Source organism: Nicrophorus vespilloides, unplaced genomic scaffold (genome assembly GCF_001412225.1).
Source record: "Nicrophorus vespilloides isolate i.1.1-1 unplaced genomic scaffold, Nicve_v1.0, whole genome shotgun sequence".
Lineage (NCBI taxonomy): Eukaryota > Metazoa > Arthropoda > Insecta > Coleoptera > Silphidae > Nicrophorus > Nicrophorus vespilloides.
This window is the reverse complement of record NW_017100113.1, coordinates 320,698-348,686: the sequence shown is the minus strand read 5'-3', so window position 1 is coordinate 348,686 and position 27,989 is coordinate 320,698. Positions and strand designations below refer to the sequence as shown.

General features: G+C 35.5%; 1 protein-coding gene across 5 annotated transcripts; it reads left to right on the top strand.

Moving 5' to 3' along the window:
• Positions 1–847: 847 nt before the first annotated feature.
• Positions 848–27,849, top strand: LOC108568708 (retinal guanylyl cyclase 2-like). Of its 5 annotated transcripts, none has more exons than XM_017929941.1 (17): positions 853–1,090; positions 1,358–1,686; positions 1,746–1,894; positions 3,817–3,979; positions 6,683–6,835; positions 6,898–7,571; positions 10,512–10,700; positions 11,088–11,345; positions 21,473–21,632; positions 22,816–22,965; positions 23,276–23,588; positions 23,821–24,278; positions 24,877–25,054; positions 25,120–25,134; positions 26,361–26,468; positions 26,535–26,898; positions 27,114–27,849. In XM_017929941.1, exons 2-17 carry the CDS (start codon positions 1,446–1,448, stop codon positions 27,267–27,269), a joined length of 3,729 nt encoding a protein of 1,242 aa, XP_017785430.1. In that variant the 5' UTR covers positions 853–1,090; positions 1,358–1,445; the 3' UTR covers positions 27,270–27,849. The 5 variants fall into 5 exon arrangements, with proteins under 5 accessions (XP_017785433.1, XP_017785430.1, XP_017785432.1 ...); XM_017929943.1 differs by having other exon boundaries at positions 1,355–1,686; positions 10,605–10,700; XM_017929942.1 differs by having other exon boundaries at positions 1,355–1,686; positions 25,123–25,134.
• The last annotated feature ends 140 nt before the right edge of the window (positions 27,850–27,989 follow it).

Below are 27,989 nucleotides of genomic sequence, written 5' to 3'. Positions count from 1 at the left end.
AATAATTCAATATTCTAGTATAAAAATGAAATTTTTGAGAATTATATTTTAGAAAGACTTCTACTTCAAGAACTAAATTTCAAAAAATATATATAAACAATTGAAACATTAAAACAAAATTATTACGTATAATTGAAATGTCCTCCACCTAAATTTAATCTAATAATTCGTAAATAATGATTACTATTATATGCATCTATACAGATTCAATATCAACATTTATTTAATTAAATTGTAAATATTTTAACGAAAGTTTCAGATTCATAGAAAAGTGTTAAAATTAAAAAAAAAATAAAAATATGAAATTAAAAAAAACTTAAAGACTTAGTATCAAATAGGTGGTTTTTATAACCCAGAGCTTACGTAGACTTATGACATAAGACAGTTGAAATTGACGAGTATCTTCTCTATAACGGCCTTCTTTAATTATGATACTTTTTTGATTTACGGCCCAAAATGTTTCGATAAACGAAAAACAAATTTGATTAAATGTTTATATAAAAATAATTCATTCGCTATACGGCTAAGTTTTCCGTAGTAACTTGTATTAATACAAGTAAATTAACAAGTACCGAATAACTGGTTATACAATTCAGGTTTATGTAGGCTTATGATTTTAATGACACAAGATACTCGAAGTTGACATAAAAGACTTGAGTAGAATGGTCTGAATCGAATGAATGTAAGAAATGAGCAAATGTGAGTAAATCGACGCTGGGATTTCGAAGGTATTCAATAATTGTAATATGGAAATAATGAACGGTGTCGTCGTGGTGTGCGTGCGTGCGTGTGTATTTGTGTGTTGTCGATCGATCGGATGGGTCGTTGGGTCGTCCAGGAGAGAGGAAGGAAAGTCTGGCGCAGAGAGAGCATCGCGAAAACATCCCCCGGGTTCAGTCAGAACCGGGCCGGCAGTTCGCGAAGCTCTTGCCTCTGGACGAGTCGCACATTCCTCTCTCAATCCCCGCACGAACTTCCTCGCTCGCGCTTCTTTTGAGTGTCGCGACGCACAGGACAAGTTCCCTACCATCCGAACGAATCCGTTATACATAAAAAAGAAAACGGCAAACGTAAAAAGATTGCAGGAATTGTAAGTGCGTTTATTATTTTTTTTCAATGTTTCATCAAAACTCACGGTGTTTTCTTCATTCTCCTCTTCTCATGATTGGGGATTCGGGGATCCGCTGAAGTTTCAAAAGAAGTGGGATCACTGAGCTACTATTATTCTTTCTCTCTTTTGTCACTGACAGCGCGTCACTGGGAATTTTTCTTGATTGGTCTTTGTTTTCGATTTGCTTTTGTTTGGTCTTCCCTAGATGTTCGTGATTTTGTTGTTGTTTGTTGTTCGGTCCAGCAGGAGGATGAGGTTTCGTGAGACGACGATGGGAAACAGCTGAGGGTCGTGCTGGCACCCGTTGCCGCCATGGCCGTCTGAGAAGGGTGCCATGCGTTTCCAGTCAGCAACGACGACGAAGCGGACTTCCTCGCATCCTTCTGCTCCTCCTCCTCCACCGCAGATCTTTCCGCTGCTGCTGGTGCTTGCACTCGCACCCGTCGGCACCCTCTGCTCAGCCACCCACCAGCAGACTTTGCTCGTCCTCTCCGAGCTCTGCCACCATCGATTTTCACTCGACGACGGTCTCAATCTCTTCGCTAACTTCTCATTAAAGATGGTCCCCACAAAAGGTAACTCTTTCTTCCATAAGAAACACTGTCAAACTGAACTGGTATTCTTTCGCATGAAGAATTCTGCGACGAGGATTCTCTGTGGGTGCTGCAACACGTTGCAGCTGGTCATCCTGTCTTGGGTACCCTTAGACCAGAACTCTGCGCTCCCGTACAATACTTCTCTCTTTACCACAACGTCACCATGGCTATTTGGAATTGTCCCCAGGTAAATACGTTCAAAAAATATGACCATCAAAATCCATCTTCACTGCACAGAATCAAACAGATTTTAAAACAACAGTTTCATTCATTTTCATCAAAGAAATCATTAAAACTAGCTAAATGCCAATATGTCTTGTCACTCAATTGTTTCCATACAACAAATCATATGCATATTGCACAAAGCATATTGTTAAATGTATTTAAAATTCAAATAATTCAGTGCGGAAAGCTTTAAATATTCTTTTTTTTATGTTTATTTATTAGAAACATTAAACTAAAATGTAAACCAATAACCCAATTAATTGAATTTTCATAATCGACAAATAGAAAAATCCATGAAAATACAACCGAAATACTCTTATAAATTAGTATTCTATAATTAATTATTAAACAAATCTGCAGATACAATTATATTAATTGATAAATTGTTAAAACAAATGGATACAAAATCTGTTTTCGTTCAATAATTCGGCAAGATAAACCTAATCACTTAATGGATTTAGCGTCAAGGATTGAATTGAAATAAAAGCATGTAAAAAAAGTAATTGAAAGTGAAAATGTCTTGATATTGATGCCTACATCAATAAATTCGGTCTGCTCTGAATAAAATATATTGAAATAGTAAACGTGGTCGCAATAGGAGATTTGCATGTTAAAAGCTTTTCAAGTAAATCGAATAACGAAACAAAAGAAAATAAATAAAATTGGAAACATCATTTGAATTCTGCTATCGAGTTTCATCTTTCCGTGTGCATTATTGTAACTATATTTTTTAACAAGCGCACGTTTCATCGATAATGCAATAACCTCGTTCTGCGTAGAGGAAGAAATTGAAATGGTAAACACGGTATATAAAAGATTTTTTTTGGCAAACTGACGTTAAATGCATTTCATTGAAAACGGATCAAGAGAGAGGAATTTGGATGAACTGATCTAGTCGTATTTTTTTTGACCCATATTCTTGTAGCTCGACTGTAGTTATAGAGTGAATAACGGCGCGCAAAGCCAGTGGCGTACGTCTCATGTATAATTCAACGCTTTCTCGTTCTGCGTAAAGAAAGAAATAAACGAAAAATGAAACGTTAAAAGTATTTGAATTAATTATGTGAAGGAGTTGGATGTACCATTTCATTGCAGATATGCAAGATTCCTTTGTTAAACAAAAAAAAAACGGATTTGTTCGTCGCAAAGGAATAAATTGAATTGCTAAAAATGGATATCAATTTAAAATAATTTCACTTAAATCTGTGCATGTATCAATGTATTATGTAATTGTAAATATGCAGTATTCTTTTGTTACAAAATAAAAACCGCAAAGTGGTGTTTGTTTCATCGATAATTAAACTCTTTCCTTCTGTGCAAAGAAATAAATGAACGTGAATCAAATCAAATGTATTTAAATAAATGATTTGATTGGTGAATTGATCAATATCACACAAATTTATTTGTTAAGATCTGCAAATCTAGTGAAAAATAAACAAAATTTAAATAGTAAATCTACACTTTTAAATTCAATATGTAAGTAAGTTTTTTCTTGGTAACTTATATTTATTGTTCATAAGAGTTTGGTTTACGTCGCTTAGTTCTATTTAATTTGATTTATAGAAAAAAAAATCAGTATTTTTGTTTAAAATTTGAAGCAGTCCAATAACGATTATCAACTGCAAAAAATAATAAGATTTAATGATGTAATTTGAATTATGGTTATTGTATAAATTCAAGGATGAATGAAAATAATTGCAACTGGAACTGGCTTTATTAAAGAAGTAATTGGTACTTAAGGAGGGATTATCTCTCTCTCTCTTCTCGAGTCTGTTTACGACCATCCATCTACACGTGTCTCCTTCAAGGATTCTCCTACCTGCTTTTTTGTTGTTTTCCCTGCTCATCCTTCTTACCTTATTTACACTTATTGTGAGGTCGCAGGATTCCGAGGAGGAGGAAATAGGGACGGCAGCTAACGTCAACATCGGTAGCAGCAGCAGGAGGAACATCAACAATTTGGGCCCTTCCTCCCCATTCATAGCCAGAGGTTTCGCAACTCTCGTCTCCTACATGAGATGGAGATCGATCGGGATAATTGCCACCAGTGAGTAGAAGCCATCCGAGTCTTCATTCTTCATCGCGAAGAAATTCATTAAAATTAAATAAATTTCAATTAGCACGCGCTGTTTCCTAATTGGCCTCCCGTTAATTAAACACCCGTTGTTTTTCAATGCAAAAAGACAGTCACAAAACTTCTTTATTCTTCATATTTTCTTTTTTTTTTGTAAAACAGTGCCGTTACGTTACGTGGAAATCTTTATGGTCGGATATAAAAAAGAGCCCCGGGGCTGCGCGATGATAACAATCCAGGGCCGCCGGGGGCGAGATTATTTACTTACTCAGAAATACAGAGCACACCCCAAGATTCACGTTTATTGCATCCACTAAAATCCCCATTTTTTTTCTTTTTATATCATGGGATATTAACATTGCACCCGGCGCATCCACTAAAGATCGACGCGAAATCAAGATTAAAGCGTTCGTCAACTGTCTTTAGCATTTGCGATTATGTTTTGCTTGAATAGATCATGATATATTCCACCTTATTAGAAGAATTTCCAGAGAGAGTTTGCCGCTCGTCTCTAAATTCCCATTTGCCGCATCAAGTGTTGCACCAGGCGCATCGTAAATCCGCAGTAAAATATTGCATTTCCGTTTCCGCCCTAAACCCCAACAATTCAGAACCTAACTGAGCAATAATAATCTTTGTGCATGGTGCCATCAAATAAACGTTATCATTTTATTTTGTCGCAATTTTAAATTTTTTATTTAGGTTATGTCAATTTTCAATTTTATTTCAAAAAATATTATTAGCTGTCATAAAAAAAGCATTGCTATTTAGTTTTGACACCTTCTTTATTCAGTCAACTTTATTTTGACAGTCAACTGGTGTTAGCAATATAAACCTATTTCTCGTTTTACATGGTAGATAGATTCCTGAAAATCGCATAAATCGAAATTTTATTAATTTATTTCTTAAAACGAAAATATATAAATAAAGTATAATGTAAAACGAGGGATAGGTAATTTTCAACATTTATTTTAATTTAATTTTGTATACCGTGTAAAACGAAACAGTTTTAATCGAGTACCATGTAAGAACGTCTTAATTCAAATATATTCAGAAAACATGTAAATAAAGTGTAGTGTAAAACAGTGATTTCCAAATTTGATGTTACTACTCCTTCCTTAAGAATATTTAAAAATTTGGCGCCTCCCTTCCACCACTCTATTTCATAAAATAGATAAAACTTTAGAAGTCATTTGGAAAATTGCTCATTGTGACTAATATTCGCGTCTCCCCTTAGACTAGTCCGTGCCTCACAGTTTAGAATACGCTGGTGTAACACGATTACCGTGTAAAAACGTCTTAATTCAAATGTATTCAGATAACATGTAAATAAAGTATAGTGTAAAACGAGGGTTAAGTTATTTTCAACATTTATTTTTAATTTAATTTTTTATACCGTGTAAAACGAAACCGTGTAAATAGAGTACCGTGTAAAACGAAGGATAGGTGTATATATTAAAATTTTAAATTTGTTGACGCTTACGTGTTATTATGATACCAAATTAATATCAAATTCAATATATAGAAATAGTTAAAATTTGTGTCATAAAAGAAGCGTTACACTTTTTGTTTGCTATAATTTATATTCAGTTAATGTTTTGTTGATTATATTTTGACATTCGCACAGTAATAATAATGAAAATTCACTTTAGATTGTTTGACGCCTCAAAGTCGTTTGTTTATTTAATTATCATAAAAGAAGCGTTACAAATTTGTTTTGTTACGATTTTCATTCTATTAAGTAGACCATTCAATTATATCGTTAACGTTTGATGCTTGAGTAAATTTTTGATAAATTTCTATTATTTCATTTTAAAATTAATTACTAATAAAACAATAATGTTTACTTCATGATTCGAAGAAATGACTATAATAACAAGTCAATTGCGATCCTTACAAATGATTTTAAAACAATTACTTTCCATTAATTTCGTTCTTTTGAAAACTCGGCGTCAGATTGCGGTAAATTTGTTTGCAAATATTAGATCTCGCGTTGAAGTGAATTAAAACGTCCGACGTAATGCAATAGCTGAAACCCGGCGCGCACATCCACTTGCACTTCTTAAACACGAAACTCAATTATGTCCGGATATAATCGTGTTTGTCTTCCTCAACTGCGCAAATGCATAAAATTGTAGAGTGCGTTGTGCAATGTTCGTCGTTTTTTTTCTCTCTCGAGTTGTTGTGCACTGTGGTTGCCCAATTATCAGGGGATGTTGCGTATTTTAAATCCCTTAATCCCTTTTGGAATTTTGCCGCTCTCTGTTTGGAGTTTGCAACGCTGTAATTAGCTGCATGTGCGCTTTTGTAATGAATTTAAAAAAAGTTTTCTTTTCTCTTTTAATGCAACCCGGCGCTTCCACCTGAGAATATTTATGTCGAGCAATTACATTTACTCTTATTTTACGTAATTTAACTAGTTCACAACGAATACACATAATACGCGCTATTTGATTTGTCGAAAGTATGTATGACTCGACTGAATCAGTTCACTTACATATGATTAAGTAATTAAATAGTTGATTTGTAGAATATTTGTTTTTTTTTATGTCTTTTTTAAATGCGACTTTGTTACGTTTTTTTAAATTTGGAATTAATGATCCAAAGCGTTTATCTATAATTACCTTGGATTGAGTCGGATTGGATTAGGAGTAAATTGATTTTGATGTGTTTTAGGCAGCGGTTGGTGGCCTAGGCTGTCGCAGCTGGTGGCTATCCAGTTGAGGGAATTGGGTATCGTAGCGAGGTTCTACGAGATTGTGCCTCACGATTCATCGGACGGAAGGATCGAGCGTAAACTGGAACTTCTCCGTCGAACTCCGTGCAGAGGTAGATTTTTAGAGATTTTTGATCTTTTTATAGGTCAACACGTTTGTCTATTCCTCTTTCAGTCATAGTGGTTTTCGCCTCTGGAGACGCATCCGGTCAAGCCCTAGTGGCAGCACTGGACCGGATGCGAACCGCGGAAGATGATGACTATAACTCACTCCTAGTGCTAATGGACATCTCTGCATTACCATCGTGGACCACGCCGCTGCTGGAATCCGGCCGTAACTCTACGACCATCCGAGAGGATATCATCAAAACAATATCTTCGGAAACCAAGAAGTACACTCTCATCTTCACCGAGGCGGAGGTGTTGCATCAAAGTTTGGAACACCGGATCGTCGGGAGGATCGCCAAACATTTCATTAAATCAAACGAGTCGTGGACCGAGGGATTCGCGCTCGTGGATCTCAAGGAGGACGACACTTTGAGGCGCCTGGTGTCGGTGGATTACAAGAACGATAGCCTCTTCGAGGCTGTACCGCAAGTGGAGAACTTCGAGGAGTGGCTTGCCAAGCACGTACAGACTGAAGATTGCGACGGCTGCGAATCCAATCTAGCTCACATGCTCAGCTTCGTCATCATCTTCGTCTGTTCCTGTTTAAGTCTATTCATTATCTTCGTGATCGCTGCCATCGCCCGTTACCAACTGCTCAAAAAGAAAGTCACCAAGGGACCGTACAAAGTCCTGCTCACCGCCACGGATTTCGTCTTTCCTCAGATCGCAGACAGCCGTAGGGTGAGTCCAAAAGACACAGAAAAATAGAAAGAAAGAAAACAATAAAATAAGCTTTAATTAATCATCAACATGATTGTTTTTTGTTAATGTTTTTTGTATAAAATGAAAATTGTCCGTGACATTTGTTTCATTTTTTTTTAAATAACAAATGTCATTTTGACATTAACAAACAAACCTTTTAAAAAGATATATGATTAATCTGTTTCAAACAAAATTAATTAATTATCAATTATCATGGAAATGTAATTAACTATTTCTCATGAACATAAGATAATATAGAAATTATTATATTATTAGTATACAGCTCAAAGTTGCTTAAGATCGTATGACTACAAATCTAAATATTGATTTAACAATTAACAATTTTCTTGATTTCTGATCGTTTCATTCCATAAAATGTTAATGATTTTGCATGTAATACAAACGTATATTAATTTTCTTTAAACTCAGAGATTGAAACAAAGCGTATGTTCCTCCTTATATAAAGTAGACTGTGCAATATCTACGCGTTTCAGAATCGTGGCCCTTCTTTTTGCCTCCCATCAGATTGCGAGTAATTAGATTCTTCTGCTATAATTATTTTCTTAATTATCCCATCCGAGTTTTAAAAGGAAACCGGTGGTTCATCAAAAAAAAATTGAAATTCACGTTTCCTCCGTTCGAACAAGTTTATAATTGAAAAATGTATGATGGGACAAAAAAAAGGAAGGAAGGAAAACAAAACAAAAAGGCAGTTTTGTTTTTCGCCAAATGGGTTGCTTTTAATTATCCACCCTTCCGTCGAATTTTCCTCGTTGAACACCGATGGGGAAAAAAAAGTGGAGGAAAACACGAGAGTTTGAGCGATTTTTATGGGTGGAATTCTCGGACGGCCAAGAGGGCCTTGTATTTACTCGCCTAAATGGGGACCTCGGTAATTTATCTTATCCCGTTTCCGAAGCTTCCGTCTGTTTGCACGCAGCACGATGAAGAGGAGCGCAGAAATCCGAAACAAAAGTCAATTGCCCCACGTTGGTCGCCAACTCCCAACTTTTGTGCGCGTCGTCGTTCGACTCTCCAATTTCCTGTCGCCCTTTCCTGCTCATTTCCTTCTTTTCGTTAAAGCAACGAAACGAAAAAAAAAGAAAAGCGAGAGTAGAGAGAAAAAAGAGGAAAATAATGGGGGGATGCTTGTCCTTAATTGCAGCGATACAATCGATATGTGTTTCTTCGTCACGATATGACGCAAATTATTTAGAGACCCATCGATTCGTCCGAGGTCGCCCATCAATAATTTCTAATTTGACAATGACATTGGGAGATAAATAAGTACAATCTGAAATGACAAGTCGAATCGATGGGTCCTTGAATTCCTCGGCCGAAGAGGCAATAGTTTTGTACGCACGGTTCCACCGAACTTTTTCGGCGCTATGAACCGTTCTTCCTCTTCCCAAGTCCCCTCTTGTCCCTGGTATTCGGGGGGGAAATACCAAAATAAATGCATAATCGATAGAAATTCCCTCCCTCTTTTCTCATCCCCCGCGATATAAGAGAACTGCTCCTATGAATCCTTTGTCTCCACAGATGAGACAAGAATAAGGGAAAAAAATAGATCCAAGAAACAATCTCAATTGTTATTTGGATAAATCAAAGAAGACACATTCACTCTCTTCCCTGAAACTCATCATTTTCTTCAATGAAGGGTAAGGGTAAGCAGGGTAAGCCTCTTACAGCCTCTTAAATGCATATTCGTTTAATTTCCATCGAAACCCCTTGAGCGGTCTTCCATCCCTCTCAACCCTCAACTCTCTCTCTCTCATTCCATCCACTCCCCTGGCACAATCTCAACTTGACAAGTTTAATTGAGTTTCTTAATTGCGTATTTCGGCGATCAAATTCGAACCGGATCCTGACTTGACCTGTAAGCCTCATTCATTGTTAAATCGCGTTGACTAGAACGAATATTTTCAATTAAAAAGTAATTAATTAATCAGATAATTTAAAAATTTCAATAATATATGAAAATTATTTTGCTCTTTTATGACACCCACGATTTGCACTTTTTTGAGCTCTTTTGTTGAAAGTATTTTCTAGTAAATCAGTTAAACAATTTTCAAACAGATTCATCATTTCATTTAAACTTTATTATCTCACATTTTTTATTTTAATGTTGTTTATCACATATAAACCAATAAAAAAATTATATAATCTTTTCGAAGGAAAAATAATTCTTTCCGAATTTTTTTGCATTTTTTTAAGTGAATTTAAAACATTTCCTGTTCTTTAGTAGAAACTTCAAAGACTTTTGATTAAAACGGACTTTTTCATTAAAGAAAACTAAATCCTTAATTTAGTTTTTACTTTTTCTGACACAGTTTCTGAAGGTTAGCTTAGATTCAGGTATGTTAGATTATTTAGCTTTAGACTAGGATTGATTAGTGTAAGTTATATTAGGCCTAGAGTTAGATTAAGGTAAATTTTGATTATAATAGATAATTTCATGTTTCTATTCTTAAGAAATATAAATATAATATTTAAGAAATTATATTATATTTTTTAAATAAAATTATTCATGTTCAACATCTTAAAAAAGAACGAAGTTTGAACAAAAAAAAACACAAATTTAATGGCAATATTTGTCATAATATTCGTAATTACGGCCGAGCCGAGTGTGAATTATAATTTCGTAGGGTCATTACATTAATCGTCTCTCTCTCTTCATGGAGCGGGATGATATGTTACGAACTTTTTTTCTTCGTTTCATAACTAGTTAGAAACAGCGAAAACAAAGTCCATTTAAAGTGACAGTTTCATGACAGTTAGATCAACAAACCCCGAAGCACCCCAGCATATCACAGGCATTTTATTAATATTTGTTCATGCCGAAATTGAAATTCCGGGAATCGTACGACGAATTGGTTTTTAATTTGGGGTACTGGATGGGTTTTCTGGATTTTGTAGGTGGATGAGGGGATTGAGGCGATGCTCTGCTGCTGGTTGCAACAGTTGCAGGAGTTTGGGGGGCCGGAAGTCGATAAACCCGATTTATTGCAGGGCTCGTCGGGGGGCAACGCGAGGACTCCGCTGAGGGGCGGCTCCAGTCCGAGCCTAGCCAAGCAAATCATCGTCGATCCGCGCGTCAGATATAACGTAAGTTCACACTTTAACTGTCACCCTCTCATTTGTAATGTCATGTCACATTGACAGTACGATCATTCGGTTAATGAGCATATTTACCAGTCAGTATATACAATATATACAAACTTAGTAAGTAAATGTAACATGCATTGATGCACTGATTTAACAAAATTATGTAAATCATTATTAATAGAATTTATTTGTTGGGTTGGCAACTAAGTGATTGCGGATTTTTTCAATAGGTGTTTAGTATTATTTCCGAAAAGGCATCGCATCGCAAGCACACAAGAAGTTTTGTGCCCTATATGGGAATACTTAAATACGTAATCATTTAGTTGCTAACCCAACATTTGATTTGTACTTTTTCTAAAATTAATGTTTTTGATTTTGCATTTGAAGGGCGATCTCGTCCAGATGAAGCCCATCCAGACAGGTGGAAACGTCGAGCTCAGGGCCAAAACGGTTGAACTCCTTTTGGTTCTCCACGGTCTTCGACACGAGAATCTCAATCCGTTGATCGGATGTTTGGCCGAACCGCCGAGGGCTTGTTTGGTGTCCGAATGGTGCGCCCGTGGCTCTTTGCAGGACGTTCTTCAGCAGGACGACATCAAGCTCGACTGGTCCTTCAGGCTGAGCCTTCTCACCGACTTGGTCAGGGTGAGTCTTTTGCCATAAACTTACTTACGTCACCTCCCTTCCCTTCCATCCAGACATGCAATTAACGGGCCCAAATGGATTTATTAGGTCGGCGAGAATCTCATATTCCCAATTCTAATTTCCACGCTCGATTTTCCTACAGACAGCGCAATTTACCATCCAAGGCAATTCTACGTTTGCCCGGGAACACAATAATAGTTAAAAGCGAAATGCTCCACTCACTCTTGTCCCTCTTTCTCATACACCCAATTTTATTAGCACTTAAAGATAGAAGAACGGAAAAAGAAAAAACAATCAAGGCAGCCTCGTTCAGTTGCTAAGCAATTGTTTTGTGAAATCTAAGGATTTAATTGTTCCCAATTCCTTAAATAGTATCTATACATATATTGAAGAATAAGTATGTTCAGTATGTTACATAATGCTACTAGTACTATATACTATACCTGAAATAAGTTATGAAAGTTTTGTAATTGTACTATTTGTACTCAGGAAGTCCGATGACAGTTTCACTGATTAGGCAGTTGCAATTGTTGTCAAATGAACCAACTTAAATCATTGTATAAGAATATACACTTGGTTTTCTTTTTATGCGGTAGATACGTTCCACAGGAAAACGCATAAAAATAAATCGCACAAAAAAGGACTAGACATACGTATAAAAATATAGGATACGTTCCATAATTTTTTAAAACCGCATAAAACTAAATCAATGAGTTACAATATACCGAAAATCGAATAAAAAAGGGTTTATTAAATTTCAGAAATATAATTACTCTTACTATATTTTGAAATGTTTATTCATAATTTTATAAAAACGTTGACAATCATAGACAAGTTTATTAAATTTCAGAAAAATATAATCTTAACATATTCCTTATAAATTTATACGGAAAAATTTTACAAAAAAAAATACAGAAATTTTTTATGAAAGTTAATCTTTCTTCACATTTCTTTCTTTAGAATTATCGTTGCTATATGAGAGTGTTCGGCATAATTTGCTAACTGCTTCGAAATCACTTTCATCACTAGAAGAGATAGTAAGCATATCAGATCTATGTCCTGAAGATAATGATTCTTCACAAGTAAAATTAGTCTCAACTTCGCATGTTGATTTTTTCCCTTTGACAATATAATCATTGATTAAACATTGCGATGGCTTTGCTATTTTTTTGTACAATTCCTGATATACAGAAATGCAATTCTGAAGCTTGCGTTGAAACTTGAATGCTCGTTCAGAATTATCATCTTTTTCGATGAAATGGTTTGCCAATTTGTGTCAAAACGTGTCAAAATAGCTTAAAATAGTTATTAAAAAAAAAGCTTCTTGGAATAAAAACCGCATAACTTCAAAACCGCATAAGAAGAGTACGCATAAAAAGAGGAACGAGTGTATTTAGTTACTTATATCAAATCATGTTTTGTTTTAATACATTTCAGCTCCCGAAGAAAAATTTATCGAAAGTAAGGTTGCCGTTAATTTAAAAATAATGCTAACGAAAATATAATTATGTTAAAATTTACAATGCAAAACAATATACAAATGAAAAAATAATACCAAACAAAAATTAAGTAAACTAATATTAAAAATAATGCGGATGTTAAGTTTGCGTGCTGCACATATATATTTCCTACGTTTTGTCTGATGTACTCGGCCCCACGTAGGTCACTGGATGTAACGAAAGTGCTTCTGCTGGGATCCGTGCAGCATAAAAATTAATTTACCAAAAACAACAAAACATATGGAACTGCAGGGAAACACGCATGCAGATTCAACCGAAAATAGAAATGATGTAACCTAATTAAATATTTGCTTCGAATTTAAAGAAAATCTAATTTATTTCTAATTACATTTCCGTATTTGGCTTCAGTATTTTTTTGTTTATTGTTTTTCCTTTTCTCAAATTTCCGTATTTGTTTTCGTCTGTTCTAATTAGATATTAACCGGGTTCGGTAATCCCATCTTAAATCGATCGAAGCTCCAAAATTATTGTTTTCTGAGTTTCTCTCTAAACCGTCGTTCGGTGTTTTTTTTTATCGTTTAATATTAATTTCCTAAATGTGCTTCTAATGCTAATGCCAACAAGCAAAACAAAACACATGTTGCCATGTAACCACATAATGCCAACGGTAAACATTTACAGCGGAAACATGCATTTAAAAGTAAATGTCGCGTTAAAGCGAAATGGATATTGCTGGATCGAAGGAAAATCGGAAGGAAGAACCGAAGAATGTTAAGGGGACGTTAAAGTTACGTGCGTACTTGAATAGGAAGGGAAGAAGGAATGTTGAAAGTCGCAGCATGAAACTGAAATGCGAACGAGGTGAGAAATTGATGAAACGGAGGGACGGCATTTAGAATGACGAGGCCTTAATTGAGTGGAAGTGGATTTATTTTGGCGTCGCGACGCCCGTTTGATTAACCGGCGCTATCCGCTCTACGTGACGGGCCTACGTAAAAGTGCGCTACCTTCCTTTTTGTTCTCTGCTTCCATCAACCCTTATTTTTTTAATGCTTTTTTGCACGAAGCTTCTTCAAAGTAAAGTTCGCTCGGAGCGAAACGCATATGGACACATTACATTAATGTTCTTTTTTAAATTAATTTTTCGTTAAAAAAGAACGAAATTTTATATATTTATGATCCCATCACGTTTAAGCGAATTGGATAAAAAAGGAACTTTAACCAGTGTTTTAGTACTCCATGTATTTAAATCGTATTTTATCCGAAAAATTATTAAATCAATGTGATTCATATTCCATTGAATTCGATTGTCGATTTTTTACTGTTTTTTTTAAATCATAATTCTATGTACCATTATTTAATCGAATCAAATAAATTCATGTTAAATTAAATTCGAATATCGGTAGCTTATATTTCGACGAATCATTTTTTAATTGAATCAAATAAATTCCATTAAATTTCATATTTTCCGCAGGAGAAATTCAAATAAAATTTAAATTTATTGTAAATGTTGCTTGTTAATATTGATATGAAGTGATGAATGCAAGTTTGGGTTTACGTTACACAATAATTGTTAATATTTCAGTAAACAAAAAATAATTAAAGAATAAATGTTTTGATAATATTATCGCTTGAAGATTACGCTTCAAAGTAGCGTAACATATTACTCCGTCTGCCCCAAAAAATATAAATAATTTTGGTGTAATTGAAATTTACTTAAAGTGAGATTTAGCCTTGTGAACGCCTCTTCTGTACATATATACTTTTTAGCTAATCGTCACTCATGCTGTTTAAAGATATCAAACAGTGTTGATATCATTTCTCGACGATATTATTTCTTTCCTTTTATTTTGAAGAAACATTGGCACAAAAACACACTTTCTGTATTGAACATGATTCTACTTACGGTCAGACAAGACACGCGGCATACAGTTGCAACTTTATTAATGGTAACGTGTTCTAATGTTTCTTGATTCTTCATAGACTGTATAGCTGTTGCAAGATACAATGACGTTGTTCATTAGTCAATTGTTTTGTTTTGGCATCTCTACTTTGTAAATTTAAAATTTTTCATTTTGAAATTACAACGGCAATTTTTTTTTTAATCTAATTTTTGGTCTTCAAATTCCAACTTAACTCAAAAGCAACGCCTGCCAAATATGTTAGGTTATTTAGCTATCAATGTAAACAATATCAATACAATGACAATTGCTAGTTGCTTTCGAAACTCTATTTAATCTTAAGATTTTCATTCTAATGTATACCATATTTTCGGACAGAGAGAGTATTTCAAAACTCTATAAATATAAATAACATAATGAATAATTTAAAAAAAATTATTTCAGGTTTTTAAAAATGTATTCTTGTGCGATAAATTTTGTAGCAGTTCTTCATATATTAACTGTTGAATACCCTTACATGTAATTTACTATCTATGGTTTCAACACTTTGGCTTCCCGGTCTAGCTGCAGAGTTCCATGTTTTTGTAAAATTTGTTTGACATAGATATTAAGCCTTGTTAATGTGGTAAAAGTAAATTTAAGAAAAGGACACTGTAATAATAATTAATGAAGAGATGATCCAGCAACCCCACTTCACATATACAATAATTATTTATGCACTTGCACACATTAATAATCAATAATTAAAATCGGTTTGCTAAATCTTGCGGTTTAAACCTCTTCAGTCTTCGACGATGATCTGCAGTATGCATCAGCTCCGTAGCCAGTTAGCTTGCTTGTGGATGTCATCGTTTGTGAAGAACCATGGAGCATTGGTAATTTTCCTCAGCGTTTTGGACTGGAATCTCTGTATTATATCAATACTGGTGTTACAGGCAGATCCCCAAATCTTAATGCCGTAGGTCCATATCGGTTTTAGAATTGTTTTATAGAGGAGCACTTTGTTTTCTGTTGATATGCAACAGTGTCTTCATATTAGCCACTCCAGCTTCCTAGCCCACAGATTGAGACATTTTCTCGTGGTTGCTATGTGCGTTTTCCAAGTAAGGCGTTGATCTAGGTACTTGGCCTCATTTGCCTGAGGCAGAGTGGATCCGTTTAATAGGACTGGAGTTTTGACAAGACCAGAAGGAGGCTGATCGGTCTGTAGGAAGTGACAGCATCAGTTGGTTTTCCGGGTTTTGGAATGAGGATAATCTGTGCAACCTTCCACTGTACCGGAAAAATGCCAAGTCTTAGGATGGCATTAAAAATAAATGTAACATTCCTCAGGCCAGCAGTTGACAGCTGCCTCAGAACCTCTGATGTAATTAAATCATAACCTAGCGATTTTTTATATTTCAATCCATACCGTATCATCAATTTAACCTCCCTGACTTTAAATGGATTTATTGGAAGCGACATTTGGAACGGAGACTCCAAGAAACGCGTTATTTTGCGCTCTTTGTCATCAGACAGTTGTGATAGGAACGGTTGGAAGACCTTAACGAGGTGGTCTGCGAATAATTCCGCCTTATCCCTATTGCTTCTTGTCCAAGTGCCATTGCACTTGCGACTTGGTGCGAATTGGTGGTACACTTTGCTTAGGTTGTTTTAGTTGTTTAGTGGCTCTCCATAGCGAATAGTCAGTTGCTTCTGTTGGTGTTAGACTCTTGAGGTAGTCTTGTAGAGCTTCGTTCTTCTGTCTTTCCAATGCATACTTCAGTTCTTTTGTCGATCTGTTTAGAAGGGTTTTGTCCGACGGATCGTGAGTCCGTTGCCAGATCTTTGTTAATCTCCTTTTCTTCTTAATTAGATTGGCAACACTCGCTGTGCAGTTATAAGTCACTTGCCTTGTAGGGATAGTATGTGTAGCACTCATAGCAGCTGATTGTATCGCGATGGTGGTTTAGTTCGCGTCTGGATTGACGCCATTAGAGTCAATATAATCTAATTTTTGTGCTTTCTGGCATCAATGAAATTCGCCCAACACCTTACTCTACCGACCTGGCACCGTGCGTTTTCTGGTTGTTTCCAAAAATTAAAAAAAAAATTGAAATAAATAGTCTTCAGTTCCTTCAAAAAAAAAGCTTTAATAAGCCGATTTTGAGGAATGTATTGAAAGGTGGCTGTACTGACTTAAGAAATGTATTGAAGTAAATAAAAATTATGCAGAGAAATTACAAAATGCAGATGAAAATTAAAAATATTAAAATAAAATTGTTTTTTTCCAGCCAACTTAGCGAACTTTTGTTTATGTGCATACTGTAATCATAATTAAGTTCCGAGAAAACAAATCTTACAACCGACAACCGTATCTCAGCATAATTCATCAAATCCCTTATTGATGATAGTTGTACCTCACGAAAGTTTCGTTTCGTCGTTTATTAACGACAGCCGTAGTTAAAGGGTTAATGAAGTCGCGTTTTGTCATATTTCAAAATTTAAGTTTTTAATGTAGCAGTTTGATGTTGCGTTCATTACAATAATAAGATATTTGATATAAAAGTTTGATGTTATGTACCAAGAAAAAATATCTATTTTTGAAATATAGTATCAATAAATTCTATTGATATTATAATTTGGCCTTATTACTGAATCACATGCATTTTTACTGTTTCTTTCTACAAAATTGTTATATCAAAGTTTTGGTCTACGTTACGCAAAGTCACAAACGCTTACTGACAACTAAATATTTGACGTATTCGTATAAAAAGTTTGCTGTTGCGTTCTTCTAAAAAAATGATAGATTTCAATTTTAGTGTTAATACGAAGAGAATGTTATTGTAAATCGAGGTGCGTAATCAGAGCTAAATGCAGTTCATTATGTAATGGATCGGGATTGATTGAGAGAGGAGAGGTATAGAGAAGGGCAATTAGCGTAGATTGGGGGATGAGGTGAAAAGCATACGTCAGCTTGTGGGTTCGATTTCAAGCAAAGAGATTGGTAAATCAAACGTTTCCAATCTTATCGAAGCACTTCGCTTCTGGGACATGTACATTAGTACATGCATTGTCTCATTATGAAAGGGGAGCTTAGTTCTCTCTCAGTGTATGTTTATATAGTTTCTGTACATAATGTACATATTGATTCGCAGCGGTGCATTTCAATTTCGCGGAGCGCGCGCGTTGAAAAGGGATGAAAGAGTGGCCGCACCGTCACCATCATCCATTCTCCCTGCCTTCTATAAATACGTACGCGTAGACTAACAGCATACATACAAACATATAGGAGACATCTAACACACAAGCACACATATATACACACGTATTCACATCCTTTCAGATGAGTTGAGGCGGTCGCAACGGTGGGGGCGGCGGTTTGCAATCAATAGTTTCATATCAACATCGTTCCGAGGAGATGTACCACCACCACCACGTTTTTTTCATCTTCTTCTTTTCGTTGAAATTGTATTGGTCGGAGATGATGTTGATCATCATGACGATGATGACTGCCAGAGAATCCTGAGGTACGAATTGAATGTTTATCTGGGTCTCGGCAGGCTCGACTCTCGGATTGATTTGCGCAACAGGTGGGGCCTCGACCGCCCATGGGGATTTAGGGGGTGGCGCGAAACGCTGCCGCCCGGATTAAAGTATAATAAGTTTTCGTAATTGTCGCGACGGTCCCCAGGGCGAGATGCAATAATTGCTGAACATTTCGTGAGAATTCATTTTCCATTTCGCAACTTACCATTTATCTATTTACGAGTCGCCGCCACCCCGAAAACTAAAAGCGTTTAACAATGAAAAGCATACAAGATGAGCACAACAAGTAAAAAAAAAAACAAAAATTGAATTAGCGAGAATTCCAATTAGTTTATGCAATTTCCACGTGCGGTAATTGGAACAAGCGTTGTCCCGAAAATTCTCCTATTTTTACTTTGAATGCATGTTGGAACAAATAATTTTCAATGTACAACAACTGACCGACCATTCAGCCAAATTAGTTTTTCGTTAAAGTACATACTCAAAATTTGTAATTACTTGTTTGTTTTAAAGAGAGATTTCAAGTTGATTAAACTCCAATTATCAAACAAACAAACAACTGTATTAGAAAGTTTAATATTACGTTTCATAAATTAAAAAATAATTAGTAAGACAATTATATTAACAAATTATTTGAAAAAAACATCAAAAAATTCATACAGACTATATACAATACAATGTACAAAATAATCGTAATATAATTAATTACCATGACAACAGTTATTAGTTAGTAATTATAGCTGAAATATTTAATATTTCAATATTTTATGTACATTTGCTATTGAAAAATATAGTGTTGCATTTCAAAAGATTAATAATTTACTTTAGAATATAATTCTATACTAATACAGTTTGAAATTAATAACAACGGCTGATAGTTTATTAAAAAAAATAATATGCTTACCCTTTATTTTAAGGTTATGACTTCATACTTTTGACAGCTGACAATTACGTTAAATAACGTATAATATAAATTGTTATTAATTACGATTTTAATATAATTTTGATTGCTTAAAAGAAAGCTTATAATATAAATATAAAATTGCTAAAATGTAGTTATCATTTATCTCAATTTTTTAGTTGCATTGTTTTAGTATGCTATCAATTTTCATCCAATTTTGTAAATGCACTTCAAACCTTCATATTATATATAGTTCAGGTTGAAGCTGCCAGGTTTAAGTTTCTGCGGTTTTTCTGGTTTCCCGGTTGAAAAGAAAAAGTTATCAACTTCTGGCGGCGACGAGAAGAAGTCCGCAGGGAATTTCAGTTAAGTAAAACAACTCGAAAGCATAATTATGTGAACTTTGGTACATAAAAGATGCTGCGAATATCGTTGTATCTTCATCTCTCAGTTCATTAAAGAAATGCGGCTAAAGTAAAATTATAATATTTGTATTTAATATCATTAATTTATATTATGCGGTGATTAGGCAAATCAAGTAGACATCACTAACAAATACTTGACAAGTTATTTGTCTAGTATTGAGAGAAACGTAATAAATTGATTTATAAATATAATTTTGCGAAAAACATTTATTCGGAATATATAAAATTCTGAAACTGTCATAATCACGTGTTATTCAACGTTACGCCATGAAACAAAATAGTTAAAAAAAAAACAAATAGATCATTTGTTTTGACATTTTCCTGACAGTAATTGCGTGGGAAACAATGACTCATTGTAATTCGAGTTGTTATTTGATTGGTTTGAGTCACATCGAGTGCGATACACGTGAATAGTAACGTCAATTCAATATTATTAATATGTATTACGAAGTGTACATCTGTCCCAGACACTTGTCACAGCGTAAATCAATACGAACACGTTCAGTTTGAGTATATTTGAAGAAGCTTTCATCGCGAAGGATTCGTGTTTTGAGAGATAAATGCACGTAGAAAATGATATATGTATGGAGAGAAAAAGGAATTGACTTTTCTGGTTTTAATGAAAATGCGAAACTTTTCCAATTTAAATTACCTTAGTTTCGTAACTGCACACATCACTACGCGACATATTACATATTCATTGCATGAATTCGTTGAATTTCGAGACAGCGTATTATTTATATTAAAAATACCAGTGAAACTTAATTCATTGTTAAAGAAAAATACAAATTAGATGCTTTTCTTTATTATGAATACGATTTCCATGGACCATAGTGATACAATATAATTAGCCACGATATTCGTTGACAGTTCGAAACAGCGCGAAATTTAAATAGGGGATTCGCGGAAATCAATGTATGCGTTCATTCTGTTTGTTCGACAAATGCATGCTTTTCCAATATCAGCTTTAAACAATTAAATCCGATTAATTCGTCAACTGATTCGATTATTGTCCGTCGAGTCGGAACAGCTTTCCATTCGTAATCATTCGTCCGGTCGCACTTTTCATCTACATTTCTCCATTTGCACGCTCTTCAACGCGTATTTAATCAATGCTGGAAAATTCAAATACATTTCAGTTTTTTATGCTATGAAGAAAATTGGATTGATTTAACTACTTTTAAAATCCCATATCGGTGTTTCATAGCCAATAACGAAATGTATAAATATTGTTTATTAATTTAAGAATTGAACTTTTTCATTTGTTTTTTGTTGGTTGTCAATTAACACTTTAAGCGGTTTTAAGTGGCTCCCCTAGTGAAGTTCACGTTATATTTTCTACATCATAAATGACACCTAAACAAGTTGAAAGTAGCAATGCGCACATTCCTTCTCTATTACTAGGAATGATTACGTGTGTACCAAGTATATTCATGATGCGAATATATTCGTCATAAGCGTTACGCAATACAAGAAGCCATGACGAATATATACGACATAACCACTTAGAGGTTAAAAAGCAATGCTCACAATTATTTCGAATACATATGTTGATGAAAATTTTTAATTCTTATAAGAATCTTTCGTTATGATGATGATTCTCTTTTCTAATAACAGTCAATACGTTAAAAAAGAATTGATTAAAGTTTAAATCAAATTTCATCTTCTCCATCTCAAACCTTCACAATTCTGCCACTCCCAAAACAAAATCAAAACTTCATTTGTTAAATGTCACGGTTATATTTTCGTTTGATAGATGGCAACACGTCAACGGTATTTGCTAGCAACGCCAACTTTTGATTCGTCCTAGAAGCTTTTCAATTTATTTTTATCCCAAAATATTATATAGATATGATCCTATCCTGCATATACGATTCTATCAAACTTTTTATTTTCTTTTTGAATCTTGTAGGGCATGAAATATCTGCACGCCAGTCCGATCCGCATCCACGGCTTCCTGACGTCGCGCAATTGCGTAATCGATGCCAGGTGGGTGCTGAAAGTCACCGATTACGGGATGCCGGCGTTCTACGAGGCCCAGGGGATCTCGCCGGATCCGAAGACCGCTAAAGGTAAACCACAAATAAAAAAACACTACCAAAAAAATGAAAAATGAAGCTTAGTACAAAATACAAAAAAACGGACCGGAAAAAAAGCAAAACAAAATTGGTACACGCGAAGGAAGAAATAAATAAGTTCTCTCATTCTTTATTTCTCTCTTCTGTGTATTTGTGTATATGCAAATTTTGCGACGCAAAGTTGCGAAAGAAAAGTTGTGAAAGTGAGTGGGTTGGGCGTCGCGGCCAGCTTAATATTAAAGGGGAGAAGCTAAAACTTTTCGCTCCGCCCGAGCTTTTTGCAATTGTAATTATTTCAGCATCTGATATAGGATTTATGTGTGCCGATATTGACTTCTTGCAACTTTTCCCTTTTTCTCCATTTGCCACAGCTACATAATTAACGAAAGAAAAAGAGAGAGAGAAAAAAAGAAAGAGCGTCACCTTTCGAAAAGTTTCTCGTATAAATCACAGAAAATCCACTTCGATTATAATTCCATAACTGTTCGATGGATTCGGTGTTTGAATTATACATGTGGCTGTCATTATCCACTTCGAAGATAAATCAAAATACCGCTGATCCTCCATTTGATCAATGACATTTATTGACAGATTTGATAACAATAACTTTGTTTCCCATTTTCAACGAAATTAAACCATCAATCAGTTAATATTTATTTATTTTTTAATTTGGTTGACGAAACCTATGTAACAAATGTTCTTTTAAGAACACAGTAGACATCCATAAACTTCTTCATTTAAACTTTTCAATTTCCTCTTTACTCCTTAAACTATTTTAATTGAAAAATTAAGTATTTTAATTGTCGTTCTTTGTCAAACAGTTGATCTTTCTCTGATCAATCAAAGCTTCTTTTCACCGCGCCAACTTTCTTTCTTCATTTGTTTTTCTTGGGTATATGTGTTTGCAATCGTCTCGCCCATCGAAATCGATGCTCGGCAATCAAGATTTCAGTTTTCGTTTTAGTCTCGTTCTCATCTTCTTGTGTTGACTCTGCGAACGAGAGAAGAGGATGTAGAAGGAACGAGCGAATTGATGGAGAGGTGGCGTGGTTCGTTCGGTCGTTAATCATTCAGCAGAACTCGACCCTTGTCTGGTTTCGCGGCGGCCGTGATCTAGTCGCGCCGCTAATTGCATGTTAAATATTTAACGAGCCTAATTAATTCCCGTCTGCTGCAGAGCTGCTCTGGACCGCGCCGGAATTGCTGAGGCATTCGAGCCTGAGAAAGAAGGGCACGCAGCCCGGCGACGTCTACTCCTTCGGAATAATCATGCAGGAGGTCGTGGTGCGAGGAGAGCCCTTCTGCATGCTTGCACTTACGCCCGAAGGTAACGCAATCACTAAATCACGACTACCCCCATTCCTTCTAATTGGATTTCTCGATGCAATTACATGACCACGATGTCATACAAAATGTCATTGCTGACATCTAAAAATGTTTAAAGTTTCTTACTCTATTAATGCAATTAGATGTCACGTGAAATGTCAATCCAAATAATCTAACTTGACATTACCTAAAGTCATTAAGATATGTCAAAATTAAATAATATTATCATGAAATTTCTGTAGATTAAACAATTATTAGATCAGTTTATAACCATTCAGCTAATTTATCTACTTATTGCATTTGGACTACAGAGATCATAGAGAAGGTGAAGAAACCGCCTCCTCTAATTAGGCCATCGGTAAGCAAAGGGGCAGCGCCGCCTGAGGCAATCAACATCATGAGGCAATGTTGGGCCGAGCAAGCCGACATGAGGCCAGATTTCAACGCCGTTCACGATCAATTCAAGAAGTTGAACCATGGTAGAAAGGTCAACATCGTCGACACCATGTTTCAGATGCTCGAGAAGTACTCGAACAATTTGGAGGAGCTGATCAGGGAGCGCACCGAGCAGCTCGACATCGAGAAAAAGAAGACTGAACAATTGCTGAACAGGATGCTACCAAGGTATATCAATTATTCGTCAATTTAGTTTCTATAATTATTTCATTAATATTAATTACAGACAACCCTAGTAATTTTGTAGATTTAATGTAGATATATCAAAAATGACAATGATATTATTGTTATAAAGTAATGAAATTTATTACAAAATCAAATTAGATTATTATCATAATCAATAATGAGAATGTCAGTTTAATATTGTAAACAGCAGTCTTTGATCTATTTGTTCGTTTAGTTCTGTAGCGGAGAAGTTGAAGTTAGGAATGCCGGTAGATCCAGAGGCATTTGCTGAAGTGACCATCTACTTCAGCGACATCGTTGGATTTACAACGATCTCGGCTCACTCGACGCCCTTCCAAGTAGTCGATCTTCTTAATGATTTATACACATGCTTCGATGCGACGATCAACGCCTACAACGTGTACAAAGTAGAAACTATTGGAGATGCTTACATGGTGGTCGGAGGACTCCCGGTGCGAGTCTTGGATCACGCCGAGCAAGTGGCGACGATGGCCTTGGACCTGCTGCATCAGAGTGGACGATTTCGCATCCGACATCTTCCTGGGACACCTCTCAGGTTGAGGATAGGTTTGCACACCGGGCCATGTTGCGCAGGAGTCGTCGGCCTCACGATGCCCAGATACTGCCTGTTCGGAGACACGGTGAATACGGCCTCCAGGATGGAATCTACAGGTGAGTTGGCAAACTCAATCCCACCAAACTATTGAATATACAATTATGAAGAATTATTATTTACGATGACATCTTTCAGAACATTTAAAATTTACATTATTTCAATGAATTTGTCATTCTTCTGTCAGAGATTACGTACTTTAGTAGAATTGTAAAATATAAAAATCTTTTTAATTACGAGGGATCACGACTAACTAAATACACTGTGCAATCATACCGTGTACATTAGATTTGCTTAATTTTAATTATGCAGTAATAATAATGAAAAGCACACAATTCAACCTTTGCAGGACGCACTTAATTTTTTGGTGGAATGAAGAACGCGCTTATTTCCCAACCATGCCTTGCAATTAACAAAAGTAAACCGTGAATTAAAATTTCAACTGTTAGCATAATGTACGAAGCTTTATAAGCAGGGATGCGTATAAGTGGCAATTCCACGAAATTGCATTCATTTTAATTACCGTTATTTTAACACGGTTTTCATTTCAACACATTGGTTTAGTTTTTTTTTGTTTAATGAGGAGTATGTGTTAACTTGTTATTTGTTTATGTTTATCTAATTATTGATCTGTTAACTTGTTGTTTCTTTATACAGGTTCGGCTTGGAGAATACATCTGTCAGAGGCGACGAAAGGTAGGTTGGAAAGGGCTGGAGGTTACCAACTGGAATATCGTGGTCCAATAGATGTGAAGGGAAAGGGAACGATGCACACGTATTGGCTTTTGGGTAAGGCGGGTTTCGATAAGCCACTTCCAGCACCGCCGTCTCTGGAGTAAGTTTTAAAGTAAATTTCAACGCATAGTGAATCTAATTTGCTGAATTCTTCTTGTTATCAAGCAGGGAGAGCCATGGGTATGTATTAGGTAAAACGAAAAGGAATGTCATTTTTTTATTGTGTTACTTTGAAACTATTTTGTCACCGGTTGCCTTTCAGTTAACAAGTTGTTATAGGTATCGTTTTGAACCTGGTTTTGAATTTGTAAGTTTCTGTTTTGGAAATTTTATTTTATTTTTGATCCATAACGAGATTGAAGAGACACATTTTCTATATTTTTATGCTGTTTTTACTTGATAAAGAATTGAAATCAAAAAAAGCTACCAAGACCATCTGCAATGTTTACAGTCATCTTGAATCCAAAATTAGGGAGAGCTCTTAAGTAAGATCGATAATAACACTTTAAACTCATTGGTGGAATCCGATCCGCTTAAAACATTCAATAAATTATTTCAAGATATTTCTGATCGAAGGTCAACAGTTAAAGATCATTTGAAAAGACTAGAGAAGAAATTTGGGTGCCGCAAAAACTTTCAGAAAGCATTAAAACAACGAATAATCATTTGTTAATATCTGTTGTTTATATATGAAACCGATATGTTTCTTATAAGAGTTGTAAATGGGAATCCCTGCTCATTCCCATTTACAACTCTTAAAGCATCGGCGATCTACCAAAAAGTATTAGGCGGCAGGCGATCGACTAGGTAAAAATAAAATACAAAGTTGGAATGAGATTCAATCTATTAAATATTTAGTGTACTTTTTATAAATTGAATGTCAGATATTTAAACATATAATATGTAATTGATCGACTTAAAAACCTCTTGGGATCGACCCCTATTCTATAGTACCCTTCTTCCCATTAGATTTAAAAGAGTAAAACCTCTTTTGTCTAGGGAATAATTCATTATGCATTATACTAATATTGTTTCAGCAAAGGTGTATTATGCCGAATTAGTAAGATTAAAAGCGGAACTGCTTAAAAAACGATTCTCAACATCCACCATATTCACCTGATATTACACCTTCAGACTTTCACCTTTTTATGCCGATAGAACATTCGCTTCGTGAAAAAAAATTACAAATGTTGAACAAGTTTGAAATCACCTGGATATATTAATGAAAAACTGACAGAATTTTACGAAAGAGGTATTAAAACTGGCTTTTCTCTAAAGGAAGATAATTATTTTTTTAAATAATTTTTGTCGCATTGAAAAAAAATGTCATTTATTTTTGTGCTTATATAAGCAATACTTTTATTGATTTATTTGTTTATATTTATTCTAATATTTTGATGGTGCAGTCTGGATGAGAGTCTAATCATCTGCAAGTCTAATTCGGCGAACGAGGTGTGTCATGGATGCGATGCGAGTCCTAGCGAGTCACGAGTTCTGCAACAGCACGAGGACAGGTAAAATAATTTTGTGTGAGTGATCGCCGCGACTACCGTAGAGGCGCTAATCGCGACAAATCCCAGGTCCCAGGATCCGACCTTCATGAAGAGCATGGAGTGCTCGAAGTTTGCTAGCCTCATACGAAGTCAGGACCTGGACCATCCGCTGCATCACATCGTAAAGAGCACCTCCAGCGATACTCCGGGCATATCTCTAGGAACACCCGTGTCTGCCAGCGAAGTGGCCGCCGCCCTCCTCGGCGCCTCCACCAGCTCCCTGAGCGGCTTCCGGGTGACACGACCGAGGCGCATCGAAGAGGAAGATCTCAGCACTCCGTACAACCATTACAAGTGTCTCAGTCCCAAGGATAAGGTCAGCAAGCTGCTACGGAGACAGTTCAGTCTCGATCGCACCGAGGAGGTCACCCAGGAGATCGTCCACAAGGCGGTATGTTCTACAATCAAATCGTATTGAATACATCCGCAACGTCAATATGACAGTTCAGTTGTTGCCCAAATTATAGTACTTGAGTAAACATAATACGAATTTGTTTAATCACATTTTGCTTTTCAATATTAGTATCCCAATTGGTTCTGAATTATTTATTAATTAAATACTGACCGTGTTGATGGCATTAATAATGTTCTTTGGCAACGCTGCAGCTGAGCCCCAGGTTATGCAAGCAGAACTCAGCAGGAGCTGTAGATCTGGAGAAGATTGAGGAGGCACCGACGACGATGCGTTCTTCTCCGACGACGCCGGCGCCTGCAACCCTTCACTGCTCACTTTCTATATCAGTAGACTCTTTGATACACTGAGCACTACTACATCCATGCAGCTCTCTGTACCATTAATTGTACACCACAAATTATTTGTTTATATCTCCTCTACTATACTTACCACCAATGAATCCCCTCCCCTATCAATGATCGCATGTATTACGACTGACAACTATATAATTATTATGTAAGTCTTAAAGTTCTCTCGGTAACTTTAAATCGTGAATATTTACATTCTGAACGACCTGCGGCGGAAAGCAACCATGACAAACTTCCTTGACAGACAAATGAAACGCTATAGAATGAAAAATAACAATACAAAACACACATATCCGAAGCGAAAAATAGTTGATGCACAATGTATGTCACATAAATAAAATATCATTTTTTAGAAAAGGTGGATGCGTCAAAACTTTTGCATACAATAAAATACATTTATTTTACTACAAATAAATTTCTTAACGTTGATAATAAACATATACAAGAATATTATTGCAAATTTACTTAACTAATTACATCTTCAATGAGTTCTCACAGCATTCAAAAGTTAAGCAACATGAATAGCGATTAATATTTGGTTCTGCTACAGAAACGCTTTAATCACTTGTAAAAAAAAAAGTAGAGAAGAAGTCACCCATTTATTTATTCTTTCTTCAATCATTCGAATCAAAATATTGGTGGATGCGCCGGTGTCCACATGAAATGTGGTTGACATCTCTGCAGAAATTCGCCGCACGTTTTGTGTACAGACGATTATAT